Below are 17,042 nucleotides of genomic sequence, written 5' to 3'. Positions count from 1 at the left end.
TCCGCTGTCTGCCTTCCTCTGCCGCTCTCGCCCTGTTTCCCTCTCTGCCGCCTCTCTGACATCCATCTGTCCGTCTCCCTCCTATCTCTCTGTCCATCCAGGGTGGATTGATGTAACCTGGGATGCTAGCGGATGCTCTAACTCTTACCGTATGGGCGCTGAAGGGAAGTTTGACCTCAAGCTTGCTCCAGGGTATGACCCTGAGTCGGCTGCCACAGCGCCAACACCCAAACCTGTCTCATCCACTGTTTCAGGTCCCGCCTCATCCACGGTGGGACCCTCTGTGACACCAACAGCTGTTGGCGGAACCACCACGTTGGCGTCGTTGTCCTCAACCTCGTCGTCTTCTCAGCAGCCCTCCTGGAGCAGCCTGGTGAAAAATAACTGTCCCGACAAAAGCGGGGCCAGCTCCTCCAGCAGGAAGGGCAGCAGCAGCTCCGTCTGCAGCGTGGCCTCGTCCTCTGACATCAGCCTCAGCTCCTCCGGCGGCGGGGCCCTGCAGCTGGAGAGGAGAGCGGAGGGCCTGCTGCTGGACCAAGGCGCGGGGCCCGCAGGGGTCACCGACGGCCACCAACAGGAGCCCATCGTGGTTTTGTCCTCCGCTGCAGAGGCCGGATGCGGGTCAGGGTCCAGCTCCGGCACGCTCACCGCCGATACGTCTGTGACCGGAGACGAGCACCACTCGCCCACCGCGGCCGCAGCCGGCACCGACCCGGCCACGGCCATCTCCATGGGTCTGGTGAGCGTTAGCTCCCCCGACGTCAGCTCTGTGTCCGAGTCGTCCAGCAAAGACACGCACTCTCAGAGGCCGCTGTGCTCCGCCGCCAACACGCGCCTGTCGGTCAGCTCCCTGCTGGCCGCCGGGGCCCCAATGAGTTCCAGCGCCAGCGTCCCCAATCTGTCGTCGCGGGAGGCCAGCCTCATGGAGTCCTTCGTCCGCCGTGCGCCCAACATGTCCCGCACCAACGCCACCAACAACATGAATCTGAGCCGCAGCAGCAGCGACAACAACACAAACACCCTGGGCCGCAACGTCATGAGCGCCGCAAGTGAGTACCGCACCGCTAGCATGTTAATGCTACAGGAATGAGGCGACAAACATAGTACTCAATAGAACTGCACCATGTTACGAAGTCTTTCAGTGTCAATAAGATTGGTAAATATTTCTGTGATCATATCAAGAGCAATATGTGCTTATCTTCTTCTTTTCACGGTTTCCCAATTTAATTTCAATTCAGTTTATTTCCGTAGCGCCACTTCGCAATAAATGTAATCTCAAAGCACTTTACAAATTCCATTCTGTAGGATGAGCTTTAGCTACTCATTCTCTAGGCAAGGTGGGTGGCATCAATTAGCTAACTCACTTTTTGGCTACCTAGCAACAATCTGTTCAGTAACTTGTAACAACAAGTTGTGTTACCTAGCAACAACTTGTTGAGTACCTAGGGCAGTGCCTCATAATGAGTGAAAACTGTGGATAAAACAGGAATGTCACCTCACCCGTGTGGCAATATTTCAGATTTTTAAAACAAAAACTAATCAGTAATTACCAATATTGACTAATATTAAATGCTTATATCATGACATGTTTATCAGTCATATTGTCCAGTGACAATATCAGAGAAACTCATGTTTCTCCTAATATTATGCAGCCATACACATGATTACCATTCATTTCCCTTCCTCCACCTCCTGCAGCTCAGACTCAACACCAGCTGGACAAAAACTGTTGCCACTGTGCAAATGAATGCTGATAGATTTGATCCGGTGTGACAGTGTGACGTAACGAAGCAGGAAACCCGGAACATGTCTGCTTTTCCCACAACAAAACTAATTTAAAACAAAACTCCCATAAGACCTGGAGCCTGTGGTTGTTTAGGTGTGAGGAAAGGAAAGTGTTGCTGTAGTTAAAATGTTTCTCCAGGCACTATGCTGAGCTCTGAACACTTGTGCTCCATATTAGGCTGTTTGACGTGTCCAAGGGGAACATTCTAGACAAAATACAAACCATAATGGTTGAGTTATTTAGAGAAGAGCATGAGTTCCCTTCCTTCAGGCGTCCAGTGTGCGTGTGTGCATGTGTGTGTGTGTGTGTGCGCTGGCAGCTGACTGCAGCATAACCAACCTGTGTACTGCTGTGTCTTCGGTTTCAGACTAACTGCAACTTGTTTTTGTTTGTTTGCAGCTTCTCCTCTCATGGGCGCTCAGAGCTTTCCTAACCTCACCACCACTGGCACCACCTCCACAGTTACCATGTCAACTTCCATAGTAACCAGCGGCAATAACGTAGCCACAGCCACAACGGGGCTTTCAGTTGGCCAGTTGCTAAGTAACACTCTGACAACAAGCCTGACGTCCACATCCAGTGAGAGTGACACAGGACAGGAAGCTGAGTTTTCCCTCTATGGTCAGTGCCCCCTCCCACCACACACCCGCACGCACACAGAACATCATGTAACAGCATGTTTGACCTGTTACAGCTGCTTGGCTGCCTAACTTAACTCAGCAACGTTCCAACTACTGTAGAGATCCACCGATCCAATATTAATATCTGTATCGATTCTGATATTTTAAAAAAATCTAGATGTGGTATCAGTTATAATGTGCCCGATTCATAAGGGCAGATCTATTCAGTCTAATTCTATGCTTTTTGCACTTGGTGACGTCATTATTTATTTTACATTATATTCAAATTCCTATATAATTGCACTTTCTGAACCATTTGAAAGAATGTTTTAGTTTATTTTTACATGTTTGACCAAAATAGTCAACCTATTGTTTTGATCAGTTTCAGCTTATTTATTATTTATTTTCCATTGGCTGTTCTCCTTCTAATTACTCTGACTGAACAAATTCAAGTTGTTTTTCCATGTTTGACCAAGCTAGTGGAGCTATTAGTGTATTTCAGTGTGCTGTACTGGTGCAGAGTTGGCAAATAAATTTGTAATTCAGTACATTTATGTCTGTTAAAAAAAGTTTTAAGTCACCTATTTTTGTGTATTGGTGTCGCCCTATGCTAAACCTCAGATATTGATATCGGTAATTAAAAGAAGTGGATCGGTGCATTTCTAGTTCCAACTGTTCTCATCATTTTAGAAACAAGCCTGTCGTATTTTAGTGAGTGGTCTTAAAACCTGAATTCCTGGGTTAACATGGAAGGTTGAACTGGTCTAAGACAGTTCATGTTTGTTCACTGTATGGAGTTAAATTCTAACACAAGATTTGCTCAAATCTACAAACTAACTACAAGCTAAACGCTGCAGAGCAGCAGGAAGCGCCATCAGAGGGAATGTGATGCTGCATGTTCGGTATTCCCTGCAAGGAACTTTTGTTGTGGTTTGGGGTAGAGATGTAGAGGTGAAGGTCACATGATCATATGCGATGTGAATGAAGCCATGCCTGTGCTATGTTACACGTGCAACAAGACCAGATCCAATGTGCTGGAGCAGTCGGCGCTCTCTGGGTGCTCTGCGTGGTTTGAAGTTCTGTGCACCTGGAGTCATCCATGTTCTGGAAGGAGCCAAACCCAAGATGCATTCTCAGAACAGGTTGGAGTTTTTAGCGCTGCTTGGTGTTTAGCAGCGGGCTGACCTTCGGCCCAGGCGGAGCCGTCATCAGGATCAGGGAGGGTCTTCACTCTGTCCTCCAGCTGGAATCATGTCAGCTGTGTTTCTGTCAACCTGCAGACTTCCTGGACAGTTGCCGTGCCAACACGCTGCTGGCAGAGCTGGACGATGAGGAGGACCTCCCCGAGCCAGACGATGATGATGACGAAAATGAAGATGACAATCAGGAGGACCAGGAGTATGAGGAGGTCCTGGTATGTAAAAGAAGTTTTGTTTGTGGTGTCGTTGGGTCTGACTATGTCCTGTAGTAGTTTTGTTTTTGCTGCTGCTGTGTTGATGTCAGACTGTGGACCGAATGTATATTCTGTTGTAGGAGGAGGAAGAGTATGAGACGAAAGGAGGACGCAGGAGAACGTGGGACGATGATTTTGTCCTCAAAAGGCAGTTTTCTGCTTTGGTCCCTGCATTTGACCCCCGACCTGGAAGAACTAATGTCCAACAGACCACTGACCTGGAGATCCCCTCTCCTGGTACGCTGCTGCAGACACCTACTGTAGCAAATGTAAAGCTAGCTAGAATTTTTCATCTAACTAACTTTAACTTTAGTAAATATTTTTAAAAAATGAATTGCAAATAAGTAAAATTATCATAACTGTTTGACTCATTTCAATACGATTACCAACGTAAAATGAAGAATTTAAAAAGCAGTACTGGTTCCGTCAACTATATACAGTACAAGCAGACATAAATGTTGGAACATATTATACATTTATTCTTTTGGGTCCTGTATCTCCATGTAAGACCATGTCAGTCTGTGTTGAATGCAGTGAAATGAATAATTGACTGGAGCTGGTTCTGTTTTGGTGCAGGAACGCCTCGGTCCGAGGCCCGGGAGGAGGTGGAGTGTGCTCCTTCTCCTCACCTCGCGCTGACTCTAAAGGTTCGTCAATGAAGACGAGTAACCAGCCACATTTACTCACATTTACTGGAGTAACATTTTGGAAAGAAAATGTACTTTTAGGAGTATTTTTATTGTGTTGTACTTTTTACTTTTACTTTTGCAATTATGAAGTATCATTACTCTGGAGTAAAATTCTCTTCCCACCTCTCCAGGACGTCCAGTGTTTCTGTTAGCTTCCTATAGTTGAGGTGGGACTCCATTAAAAATGTTAATATAGTTAATTACAGGATCTGTAATCAATTACTCAAATTTTATTTGAAAACCATGTGTTGACAATATAAGCAACATTTTTAATTAACACCTATTTTTGGGACATCTTAAATTGATTCTGAATTGTAGTAAATGTGAATTGGGATTCTTAAATATATATATATATATATATATATATATATATATATATATATGTGTGTGTGTGTGTCCAGGTTCCCGGTCTTGGTACAACTAGAGAGGTTGAGCTTCCTCTGTCCAGCTACAAGTTGACCATCTTCTACTACGTGCAGCGGCTTCTGCAGCTCTCCTGCAACGGCTCTGTGAAGACGGATAAGCTGCGGCGCATCTGGGAGCCAACCTACACGTAAGAGAGGAGACCCCCAGACCCTGCCCACAGCTCAATTCACGTGTTCACACTTTACGTTTCACTCTTTGCTGTGTTCCCCTGCAGGATAATGTACCGGGAGCTGAAAGACTCTGATAAAGAGAAGGACAGCGGGAAGATGGCAAGTCTTTCTTTTACGCTTTGGACAGAATTGGAACCGTAAACGAGGAAGTTAATGGTGACCATCTGGTCTGTTTCTATCTGCAGGAGTTCTTGGACCAGAGCACCGGGGTCGGAGGTCGCTGCGGGGTGCTCAGTCCAAGCTCGCTGTCAGTCAGTCAGAGCAGTGAGATCCTGGGCTGGGTCAGGGAGGCAGCGCAGGCCAAGGCCGGCTGCAGCCAGAACGCATGCGGCATGGAGGACGTCCTGCAGCTGCTGCGCATCCTCTACATCATCGGGAGCGACTCGGTCTCCAACGCTCGCACGCTGCAGGAAGGTACGGCGGTTTCACACTCACACCTCCCTGCTGGATGGGTTATGTCATCCTTTATCACAGTTTTGCATTTCAATCATGTGAAATGAGCTGACTAATTCTAAACTACGGAGGATTTTTATAAATACTGCAAAAAGCCGTATTTATAAAATACAGTTTTTCAGTGTTGGAACAGGAATATTCTGCATGTGCATTTACACATTCCTCATATGTTTTTTTGTTTTTTTTTTGCCTATATTTCCAGATGTTGAGGAGCTGCAGTTCAATGCATCACCAGAGGAGTTCACCAGCAAGAAGATCACCACCAAGATCCTCCAGCAGATTGAGGTCAGCTTCTCTTCTAGGATTATTTATGAAAATGTACTAAATGTTTGTGAGATTAACTTGTGATTTTAATGTTCATTTGTCCCCCTTTTATGTTTATAGTTCTATAGAATATTAATGTGGTATTAACCATTCTGTATCTGACATAATGCTGCTCAGGGCTTGAGCTAGACCTCCTGTAGCAAACTACAAGTGAAGCTAAGCTAACTGAATGCTATCGATGTTTTGTTGCTAGGAGCCTCTGGCTGTGGCCAGCGGAGCGCTGCCTGACTGGTGTGAACAGCTCACGTCCAAATGTCCTTTCCTCATCCCCTTTGAGACCAGACAGCTGTACTTCACCTGCACCGCTTTTGGAGCGTCCAGGTGAGTCTGACAGGCGCCATAGCAACTACCAGGAGAGCCACCAGCGATCTGGGGCAACAGGACCAGATCTGCTCTCCCTGAAACTAATGCCTAGAGTTGAAAAACGTTGCAGGCAGTTCCATCCAGTGTGACTGGGTTCTGTCCTCTCCGTGTTGACCTCTGACCCCCGTGCTCCCACACAGGGCGATCGTGTGGCTCCAGAACCGGCGCGAGGCGACCATGGAGCGATCGCGGCCGTCCACCACGGTGCGGCGGGACGACCCTGGAGAGTTCAGGGTGGGCCGGCTCAAACACGAGAGGGTCAAAGTTCCCAGAGGAGATGCCATGATGGAGTGGGCGGAGTCAGTCATGCAGATTCACGCCGACAGGAAGTCCGTGCTGGAGGTGAGAGAGGAAGTGAACATGTGTTGGAAGCTCTGTCTCATCTGTGCTGTAACTACCTTCTGATGCTGAATCGTGTGTGTGTGTGTGTGTGTGTGTGTGTGTGTGTTCAGGTGGAGTTCCAGGGTGAAGAGGGAACCGGTCTGGGTCCCACCCTGGAGTTCTACGCTCTGGTGGCTGCAGAGTTCCAGAGAACGTCTCTGGGTATCTGGCTGTGTGACGACGATTTCCCTGACGACGAGTCCCGACAGGTCAGTCACCTAGCAACCTCTGACCCATGAACTCATGAGAAACTGCTAAGAGGATGTGAAGTAGAGCTCTATCACAGTCTGAGGCCCATTTCTGCATTCTGTATCAAGATGTGTGAAACTGACAGACCAAACTGCTCTGCGCACACTTCAGGGTTATATACCATATTTTCCGGACTATAGAGCGCACCTCACTATAAACCGAATCTACAAAGTTTTAAAAAAAAAAACTGAAAACATACATACATAAGCTGCACCAGGCTATAAGCCACTGATATCTCCGCCGCTTTCGGTTTTTTATAAATTTGCTGGATTTATCAAGGACGCAGCCCTCTTTCTCCAACACCGAACCGAACATACATGCCGAGCTTACCTGCAGCGGCTCCATTTCCCACCTGTACTTCCAGATCGATAACCTTCAACTTAAAAGCGGCATCATCACTTCCTGCTAAACAGCCCCGTGGCAGGTGAAGAAAAATCCACAGAAAAGCCGCACCGGGCTGTTAGCCGCATGGTTCAAAAGTAGCTGCTTATGATCCGAAAAATAATAATAGATTATACATTTTATTTATATAATATATGTTTTAGTGAAATGACTAGAATGTTCTATAAACTTCAGGAAAAAAATCTTCATCATGGAATTTTTCAATAACAAATGAGTTGGAATCTGACTTCAGCCGATTTTACAACAAAGTATTAAAGCCATGGTCATAATAAGATAAGAATAAGGTCATCTTATGAGAACAGTCGGCATATTACAACTTTATTCTCATAATATTGAGTTTATTCTCGTGATATTATGACTCACCAAATTAATCAATGATAATGATTTTTTTTAAATAAACAGTATCAGTGATACCAGTCCTGTATATTTCCTTGGTTTTAGGTTGATGCATAAATTCCCAGAATCTCACACAAACAGGAAATCTGTTGTGTGCTTTTGAGCACCTCCATGTTTAATGGAAGGATGTAACATGTTAACCAGTAGAACTGGAGGTGTGAGGAGGATGCACCAGGTTTATGATGAGTATTTACCCAGTGAACTGGAACCAGGACAATGCTGTGTTGTGATTGATTTGCATCAGTTTGACCTCCGTCTCCATAGCGACACTGCTGACCGTGTGTGTTCTTCTGTCCCCTGTAGGTGGACCTGGGCGGCGGTCTGAAGCCGCCCGGTTTCTACGTGCAGCGATCCTGCGGCCTGTTCCCCGCTCCGTTCCCGCAGGACAGCGAGGAGCTGGAGCGCATCACCAAGCTCTTCCACTTCCTGGGAATTTTCCTGGCCAAGTGCATCCAGGACAACCGGCTGGTGGACCTGCCCGTGTCCCAGCCCTTCTTCAAGCTGCTCTGCATGGGCGACATCAAGTCCAACATGAGCAAGCTGCTGTACCAGTCTCGCGGCTCGCCGCCGGGCCACGGCCCCGAGCGCGCCCACCTGCAGGCGCTGCTGTCCGAGGTGCAGTCGGAGGCGTCCACCGAGGAGAGCCAAGAGACGTACTCGGTGGGCAGCTTTGACGAGGACTCCAAGTCCGAGTTCATCATGGACCCTCCCAAACGGAAGCCCCCTGCCTGGTACCATGGCATCCTGACCTGGGATGACTTCCAGCTGGTCAACCCACACAGGTCAGCAGGTCATTGGGTTCAGAGTTTCCTTCTTTAGTTTGATTGTGAAAACATTTAGTCATTTAGAAAATGATCTCCCCTACTCCTCTTCTAGAGCAACCTTCCTAAAAGAGGTGAAAGAGCTGGCTGTGAAGAGGAGACAGATCCTGGGCAGCAAGAGTCTGTCTGAAGACGAGAAGAACACCAGACTGCAGGACCTGATGCTGAGGAACCCCATGGGCTCCGGACCCCCACTCAGCATCGAGGACCTCGGGTAAAATCCTCTGAGACTCAGCTTGACCTGCTGCTGAGAAGAGCTGAGTCGGCTCTTCTGTTTGGGGGCGTGACATAGTCAGGGTTTTACCCAGTATACCTGCTGAACCCTGGAGTCAATACCTGAACACAAGAAGAGAAAAAAGACAAACAAAAAATACAAATTAAACAAATATCACATTTTTGCACTTAAGTTATATCCTAATTAAGTAATCACAATGGATCTTTAAACAAGGTAATGCCTGCCCAAGGCATAAATGAACTAAGCAGCTGCTTAAGGCCCCTCAGACGTTCAGGGGCCCCATAAATGCTAACATTTTAACACAGAGTTTAATCTTTGTGTTGGAGCTCTGTTTGTTCACAGTTTCACTTCAGCAAATAAACAATTATGACTGACTCTACCTGATTCTATTAAGCCTGTACTGATACACTGTATCAGTACAGGCTTAATAGAAGGGGGGAGGCGTCATAATGCTGCTTAAGGCTCCATGAAATCTTGAGCCAGCTCTGGTCAAATTTCAAAATAAATAAAAAGAAAATGACTTAAAACAGATAATAATTAACCGTATGCTTAACTAAATATTCTCAAGGTGCAAAATTGAAGCATTCCTTGTATTAAGTTTTTGTTGTCTGATAATATCTGCAGCTTGCTGCAATATTTTGATTTGCTGGTTATTTATTTATTTATGTGAATGCAACATTTTCCAGGAATACTGTGAATGAAGAAGACATTTTCATAAACTTCATCAAGTTGCAGCAGCTAGCCAGGCGCTGCCAGAAAACGCATTGTGTGTGTGAGACTTAAACCCACACGCCACACCTTCCGCTCTGTTCTCACTGTGCTCAACAGGAACCTTTGAAAACACAACTACAGTATATATTAAATCATATTTGTGGCTCATGTTGAGCAAGCAGGGCAAACATTTGGTTTTTAAACTTGACGCCTACCTCAGTGCAGGATAATCCCAAGAAACATGATCTCTTACAGATCATTCGTATAAATGCTGGAGTATTAAAAAGAAAAAAGGACGCAGCCTCAGTAGTCTGTAAAAGTTTCATAATACTGTATTAAAATGAAGATACTGTATAGAAATAATAAGTACAGTGTTTTTGTACCTGCTGCTGTTTTAAATGTAACCTGATGAAGTGACATTTCTGTTTTCAGGTTAAACTTTCAATTCTGTCCATCATCAAAGGTTCATGGCTTCTCTGCAGTAGACCTGAAACCAAACGGAGATGACGAGGTAACGGCACACATCCACCCAGCTGCTGCTCCGGTCACAGGATGGACTGTGTGTGTGTGTGTCCCACTAAACCTGCTTTTCTCTCTGTGTGTGATTGTGTGAGGACAGATGGTGACTGTGGAGAATGCAGAGGAGTATGTGGAGCTGATGTTTGATTTCTGTATGCACACTGGCATCCAGAAACAGATGGAGGCCTTCAAAGGTGAACACACACACATCACAACTACACAAAGCTGGAGCTCACTTACAGCTCAGGCACCATTCAAAGTAAAGGAATTATTATTATTTTCATTCCATCACTCGCCAAAACCTGCATAGTACCCAAAATCACAGATCAACAGTTTCTCTGGGACCCCAAACTGTTGACATGTTTATTATTATAAGTAGGGCTGAAACAATTAATTGGATTAATAGTGATGAATTGATTAACTAATTTAGTCATTGATTAATTCTTAACTGGAGCATTCCAACTCAAAAGGCCATTTTTTAAAAGAACAACACAGAGCAGTTAGTAAGACAAAACTGGACAAAAAAAATCTAATTTAAAAAAAAAAGGCTCATTCTGCACATTTTTATTTAACCACTGATGCTTTTTTATACAATATTAGAAATACATTGAGGTGCAAATGTACAATTAATTCAAATCATAGATAAACTTAAATAAGAAAATAAACATTTTGTTACCTGAAAGTCAATAACAGCCTGTAGTGAATGCTTGATCATTTGTAGTAAAGGATGAATCTGCAGCTAAGAAATACAATTAATAATTGGAGAGCAAAAGGTGTTTCATAGTTTTTGTTTTCTTACAGTATTTGAGTCGGGTGAAGTTCTTGGTAGAACAGATTTAAAAAGATTTTTGTCGTTTCTGCTCTTAAGCGCAAAATGTATAGATATTTTTGTAGTATTTTTAGAGTCTGGGTTTCTAAATGAGTTGATAATTTGAATAATGGATGGATGTGACTGACTGCTGTGGGCTCACCCTGTCTGCTCTCCTCAGAGGGATTTAATCAGGTGTTCCCCATGGAGAAGCTGAGCTCCTTTAGCCATAAGGAAGTGCAGATGGTTCTCTGTGGTAACCAGTCTCCTTCCTGGAATGCTGATGACATCATCAACTACACCGAACCAAAGCTTGGTTACACCAGAGACAGGTACGGGAGCAGACACACACACACACACACAGGGTTGGTGTTTGAGGCTAAAAGCTGATCCTAACTGTTACATTGTGTCTGCTCCTCTTCAGTCCTGGCTTTCAGCGCTTTGTCAGGGTTTTATGTGGAATGTCGTCTGATGAGAGGAAAGCCTTCCTGCAGTTCACCACCGGCTGCTCCACGCTGCCCCCTGGTGGCCTGGCCAACCTTCACCCACGCCTCACCGTAGTCAGAAAGGTAGGTTCAGAGCTTCTTCAGGCAGCTTTAAAAGTCTGACTGTGAGCTGATTGGCTGCTGTTCCCCTCTTGCCCCGCCCCTTCCAGGTGGATGCAACAGACTCCAGCTATCCATCAGTAAACACTTGTGTTCACTACCTGAAGCTCCCAGAGTATTCATCTGAAGACATCATGAGGGAGCGTTTGTTAGCTGCCACTATGGAAAAGGGCTTTCACCTGAACTGACCTCCGAGCGTCGCCACGGTTACACTGAGCATGCACCCAAACCATCTGTCCGTGTTGCCAGAACATCCAGCCGCATGAGTGACAGACACACAGAGGCTCGCTGCGCAGGATTCTGACTGAACATCTCCAACCCACACGTTTCACGCTTCCCTCCTGACAACCACGTCAGCATCCAGGGCCAAGGCTGCAGGCTGGTGTGTGTGAGAGTGTGTGTGTGTTCGCGTTCACACATAGGTCCCCTCCTCTCGTCCGTTCAGTTCAGTGCCTGGTTCCACTTAGTTTTCATTTCCTTCATTAGAGGTTCAGGCTCATTTCTCGTTTTCATCTTTTTAGTTTTTCTTCCTTTCCATTCAGCTTGCGTGTGTGTGTGTGTGTGTGTGTGTGTGTGTGTGTGTGTGTGAGTGAGAGCGCATCAGTTTGGTTTGTTTCAGACCTGATGAAAAGGTCAGAGTTCAGTTTTTGGTGTTTCCTCTCTGATTAAGCTAAAGAGAAAAAAAACACTGATTGTGTTTGATGCACATTTAAAAAACTCTGCTCCCTGTATTTTCTTTGTATATTGTAAACATTTATTTAACTGAAGTACTGAAGTTGCAGTTTCAGGTAAACAAATATTTTCAAATGTGTATGCTCCAAAAGATAATCAATAAATTGTTTGCAAAGTATGAAGTAAAGATTTAGTTGTGTGGTTTGTAGATTTTTTTTCTTCCTTTTATCATCTTAGAAACAGAAAATCCCATAAATAGTTTTTTGATTTTGTAACTGTTGAATTTAACAGGTCAGATCAAGCTCCGCCCACCAAGCAGTAAAACAACTAATTAGAGAAGCAGCCAAGAGGTTCATGGTAACTCTGGAGGAGCTGCAGAGATCCACAGGTACTCTCCACAGATGTGACAATTTTATGGAAGAGCATCAAATGGAAAACTGTTCAAACAGCTGTGAGAACTCCATCTGCCAGATTCCCATGGTTCATTTCAGGGACGGGTAAAATTTAGAAGCTGCTCTGCTCTAGATCTGAAGAGCTGTGAGTGGCATGAAAATGCTTTAAAGGGGCAGTATTTATTTTCAAGGCACATGGTGCCATTATAAAACACAATCAAGTAACTGTCTAAATACAAATAGAATCACTTAAAAGAAATTTGACTTCATAATTTGACTCCTTGAAATTGGGCCTCTGTCTCTGTTTACAGAGGCTGAAACTCCGCCTTCAGGAAGTGGTCACAGCATGGCTCCTCCGTTGACCCTTTAACAACGTGTTTACCAGTGTTGCACTGAGAGGTAGCTCTATTTCTTTTAATGCTTCATCTTATTTATCCACTACTGATGTTTGGCACTGTTTCAGCTGCGGCTGATGTTAGAGCGTTTATAAATAAAGTTGATGAGCTCAGCAGTTCCACCAGGTGTTTGCTAATTGCTACTGGCTAGTCTGAAGGAGCTGAGTGGGATCAAATGAACAATTAGAAGCTCTGCAGAAATTGGGATGTAAGCAGATGTGTTGGAGCAGAAACGTTTCTTTAACAAACCCCCAGGGATTGAACTAGGACGCCCTGGATCTAGAGTTATTGTGCACAAAAAGAGAACGCTCAAACAATGAAATAACAAAATGAGGTTTCACCATGTATTATCAGCTGACTGAGCCACAAACATTATTACTTCACCTTACACACAGTTGCAACCTGTCAGCAGTATTCTGTACTGTTAAGGGTTGCTGTGAGATGCACACACTGGTACAATAGCGCCTCATGGAGACTTGGCAGCAGTTTGCTCTACAAACACTAGGGGTGCACCGATTGCAGTTTTCTGGCCAATCGCTGATCTTCAAAATGCCTGACCTGCCGATTCTGAGTTTTTTTAAATATGGTGGCAAAGCTGCTAAGTTGGCAACAGTGGAGTGACTGTTGTCAACTGCGCGGATGCAGATGTGACCTGGTGACCCGGTGGGCGGTCTGTCTGTCAGGCGTGTCCGACCTTTGCAGAGGAAGATAAGATCAGTTTCTCATGTGAGTTTTGGTTGATCATCCAACATTAAGGAAACCAGGACCGATTTACCGGCGTACCCCTAACAAACACCAGTCCAATATTCCCCAGAGTGCTCCAATAGTCTGTGACATCATTTCCTGCTTGCTTCACCCATCCGCCATTTTGTCGATGGCGGTGAGTGGAGCGAGAATGCGGCTCTTGTTTGTTTCCACGATGTGGCCGTTCTGGATCATCTCGTCCAGGATGATGTGAACGGACTCCAGATTAAACATGATCTGATCACATCTCAAGGTCAAGGAGAAACCAGCAGGCAGCAGACAAGATAGTGTAACTGAAACATGGCTAAGCTCCATTTTTTCACTGTCTGTCTCATATTATTATGCTGTCATGACAAATGAGAGCTTCAACAAATATGTAAAAAAAAAAAAGTTTTTACAAAAGTCTTAAACTGCAGCTTTGATGAATAAAATCATCTTTGAAATCTAAATTTTTATCTTTGCTTGATGGTAAAATTGGTTGGATGATAGGAAATATTTTGATGCAACAAAGAAGGCAAAAGCAGAAAAAGACTAATGCAGAAAATGCTTTTTCACAGCACAGTTTATACATTCCTGGTAGTTTTTTTCTGACAGTAAACATACATAACTAATTTCAAAACTATTGTGGAGCTACAAATAGAACCTAATGAGCGCAGACCTGGAAACCTGCCATCATAAAGGATACATCCAGTTCACTCTGTGGACAGATAAATACAGACAGTTAGAGATATCCTGCAGCCATCTGAAGATTTTCAGCACTGATGAACTCACCACACGGCTGAAGTATTTATCTAAAACCTCCACAAAGTTCTGGATCAGCTCGTAGATGGATAACTCATTCTGCGGGGAGGATTCCATGAAGCACGAATTAGACAAGCAGGACAACAATCTGAGTGTTTTCAGATTCTGCAGCTTTACCTCGCTGTCTGTCACCCCCACCACAACATACAGCGCCGCATACTGGCGGTACACCAGCTTAAAGTCTTTGTACTCCACAAACGAACACTGGAAAGAGGCAGACATACTGTAAGCACATCCTGCGCACAATAGATACAAGATGTTTACATCCACCCATCATGTTCGCTCTGAGATTTTATTGATGTAACAATAATTCAGTGTGAATCAACAGGGTTAAAACTATCCATGCAGGTTCAAGTATAGAAATGCACCCTCAGTAATATTTCGATATTTTTTTGTTTGTTTTTGGTAAGTCTCCAGTGGAACATTTAAGTAAAGTATTGTCCAGCCAGGTCACCCCTGATTGGTTAAAAATGGAGACTTGATTTTGTTTAGAGTGAGAACAACTACAAATGTTGAAAATATACAAGATGTTTGATGATTTCACAGAAAATTTGAACAAATTTGAAAAATGTACTGCTCAAGTTTAGCTCAATTATGACGTCTCTTTAAAAAGGGACCTTGGTTAATATGTACTGAATTCAGTCCAAATACTTCAGATTCTTCCAGCTGAATTATTTTCTGTTTTTCAAGAAACAATCTGCCAATCTGATAACGTCTCATTTTCATTTTCAAGCTCTTATTCAATTCAAAACTACTTTTTTTTATTCCAAAGAGAAATTTTATTTTGCTGCAACTCATTTCATCCAAGTATGTTCAAAGAGTCACTGTGGTTGGTGATGCTGTGGTCAGAAAGGATCTCCTGTAGCAGTCAGTCTTCCAGTGGCTCTGACTAAAGAGACTGTTGCTGTCTCATGCCAGAAAGCTCTGCTAATCCATCTCATTTGCTTTTACTACTACTCCTTAAATCTCAGCACAATTGTTTCTCACATTAGATTAAGTTGTAATGTGATGTTTCACTGTCTAGTTTTAAATTAAAATACAGCTGATGCTACTCCAGCATTTCTGATCAGATCTTCTTTCCTAACATTTCCACCTCTTGACAGGATTCTGTATATATTACAGATGTGTAATATATACAAGGCAAACATTTCAGTATTTCATAGTGCATTTTTGAGGGAAAAATCTACCGTACTTTCATTATGGCACTTGAAAACATCAAATTTGAAGCAAAAGTTTCTTTTGTCAGGGTTTTATGTGAAAGGTTTGTTCTTTCCTAAAGTCTGTAGAAATCTTTCATCATAGATCACACCAGATATATTAAGTTTAAAAAGACTAATCCGGCAATAACGGCTTCTGGAAATATCTAAGCTTCATTCCATCCAGTATAAATAGTTAATGTAAATGCTTGGAAGGACGTAGACTGTGTATTTAAATATATACCGTTATATTCTAGTAACAGAATTCTGCCCCCACAAACATGGCGGCAGTGTTGCCCTACAAAGCTGCTAGCTGTGCTGCATTCGTATTCAATGGCTGCAATTACAAGATTTCCAGCTGTATAACCGCCACATATTTCTGTCGATAGTTTCAGCATTCGGTCAGAAAACTCTCCAGGCCTCAGCAGGCAGCCAGCCAAGCAGGCAGGCAGGCAGGCAGGCAGGCAGCCAGGTAGTTTACCTGATGCTTCCCGCGGCTCAGGCAGCAGCGGACAGCCACCGCTTCCAGCGCTGCTCTCTTGCTCAGCTCCACTGGCTCATAGTATTTGGACAGTCTGGTCTGACCCTGCTGGTTTACCATTAGCACAAACTTAATCATCCTGTCACCTTCCACAGACCAGCCTCATCCTAAGACAGTTCACCAGTTTTCCTTCCTCAAACATAAACAATGACAATGCAGCTAAGAGGTACAGTACTGCCACCTAGTGGATTGGAGTTAAGGACAAAGTCAGTAAATAGGTGGAAATGTTTTTAATAAAGTTAGAGAGAGCAAGCTCCCGCTGGAGAATTAGCACAAAGAGGTAAGACAAATGTATATTTGGTATATTTCTCTCTCTCTTTTTTTTACAATGATAATACAATATATAAGAAAGCTAGTTAATTTGTTCCTTAAATGGTGTCATACTTTTGAAGATTATCCATGGAAAGGCAGTGTTGTCAGTCAAGTTTATTTTTATAGCACGTTTCAGCAATGAGGCAGTTCAAAGTGAAGAAGCCCTGGACTGAAGGCACTGGTTGTGTGTTATGTTGTTGAAGTGTAATCTTCTGCTGCCATCTGTTGCTATAACAGCATCAGATCTAGGAACTTGAAAAAACTAAGTATATATATATTCCTTTATTTAACCAGGTAAAACCCCGTTGAGATCTAGATCTCATTTTCAAGAGGGACCTGGGCAAAAAAAATTGCAATTATAAGTAACGTGATAAAGAAGGTATGTTGTGTTCTGATTCTGTTCTGTGGGACCTCTGCAGATGATGGTGCAAAGAAGGATTCTTCTTTAAATAAGGAATATTAAGAAACACCTTGAGGATCCTCTTCATCAGACAACAACAGTGTCTTCAGTCAGAGGCTTCTTCAGCTTCACTGTAGCACAGACATCTATGGAAGATCCTTCCTGCCTCTACAAAAAC

At 44.0% G+C, this 17,042-nt stretch overlaps 2 protein-coding genes across 5 annotated transcripts in view; one reads left to right on the top strand and one right to left on the bottom strand.

The window, feature by feature from the left end:
* The window catches only part of hectd1 (HECT domain containing 1), a 31,922-nt gene extending 19,650 nt beyond the window's left edge, over window positions 1–12,272 (top strand). For 2 of the 4 annotated variants that reach the window (XM_032546844.1, XM_032546845.1), the window contains exons 26-44: window positions 102–1,049; window positions 2,186–2,407; window positions 3,687–3,820; window positions 3,940–4,096; window positions 4,436–4,506; window positions 4,950–5,101; window positions 5,189–5,243; window positions 5,330–5,558; window positions 5,800–5,882; window positions 6,115–6,242; window positions 6,425–6,626; window positions 6,737–6,874; window positions 8,016–8,494; window positions 8,589–8,747; window positions 9,912–9,990; window positions 10,099–10,192; window positions 10,988–11,138; window positions 11,231–11,375; window positions 11,462–12,272. In XM_032546844.1, coding sequence (XP_032402735.1) covers window positions 102–1,049; window positions 2,186–2,407; window positions 3,687–3,820; window positions 3,940–4,096; window positions 4,436–4,506; window positions 4,950–5,101; window positions 5,189–5,243; window positions 5,330–5,558; window positions 5,800–5,882; window positions 6,115–6,242; window positions 6,425–6,626; window positions 6,737–6,874; window positions 8,016–8,494; window positions 8,589–8,747; window positions 9,912–9,990; window positions 10,099–10,192; window positions 10,988–11,138; window positions 11,231–11,375; window positions 11,462–11,599 — 3,764 coding nt within the window. In that variant the 3' untranslated portion in view covers window positions 11,600–12,272. The remainder of the gene's footprint in view (window positions 1–101; window positions 1,050–2,185; window positions 2,408–3,686; window positions 3,821–3,939; window positions 4,097–4,435; window positions 4,507–4,949; window positions 5,102–5,188; window positions 5,244–5,329; window positions 5,559–5,799; window positions 5,883–6,114; window positions 6,243–6,424; window positions 6,627–6,736; window positions 6,875–8,015; window positions 8,495–8,588; window positions 8,748–9,911; window positions 9,991–10,098; window positions 10,193–10,987; window positions 11,139–11,230; window positions 11,376–11,461) is intronic. The other 2 variants (XM_032546846.1, XM_032546847.1) reach the window with 2 other exon arrangements.
* A 920-nt stretch (window positions 12,273–13,192) lies between these two features.
* Window positions 13,193–16,306, bottom strand: ap4s1 (adaptor related protein complex 4 subunit sigma 1). The gene is made up of 5 exons (XM_032546854.1): window positions 16,093–16,306; window positions 14,533–14,619; window positions 14,386–14,454; window positions 14,300–14,311; window positions 13,193–13,851 (listed from the first exon to the last, which is right to left on the bottom strand). The coding sequence occupies exons 1-5, from the start codon at window positions 16,228–16,230 to the stop codon at window positions 13,723–13,725; spliced, it is 435 nt and encodes a 144-aa protein (XP_032402745.1). The 5' UTR covers window positions 16,231–16,306; the 3' UTR covers window positions 13,193–13,722.
* Window positions 16,307–17,042: the final 736 nt, after the last annotated feature.

The sequence above is a fragment of the Xiphophorus hellerii genome, chromosome 19 (genome assembly GCF_003331165.1).
Source record: "Xiphophorus hellerii strain 12219 chromosome 19, Xiphophorus_hellerii-4.1, whole genome shotgun sequence".
In the NCBI taxonomy this organism is placed as follows: Eukaryota; Metazoa; Chordata; class Actinopteri; order Cyprinodontiformes; family Poeciliidae; genus Xiphophorus; species Xiphophorus hellerii.
This window is presented reverse-complemented; position numbering and strand designations above follow the sequence as displayed.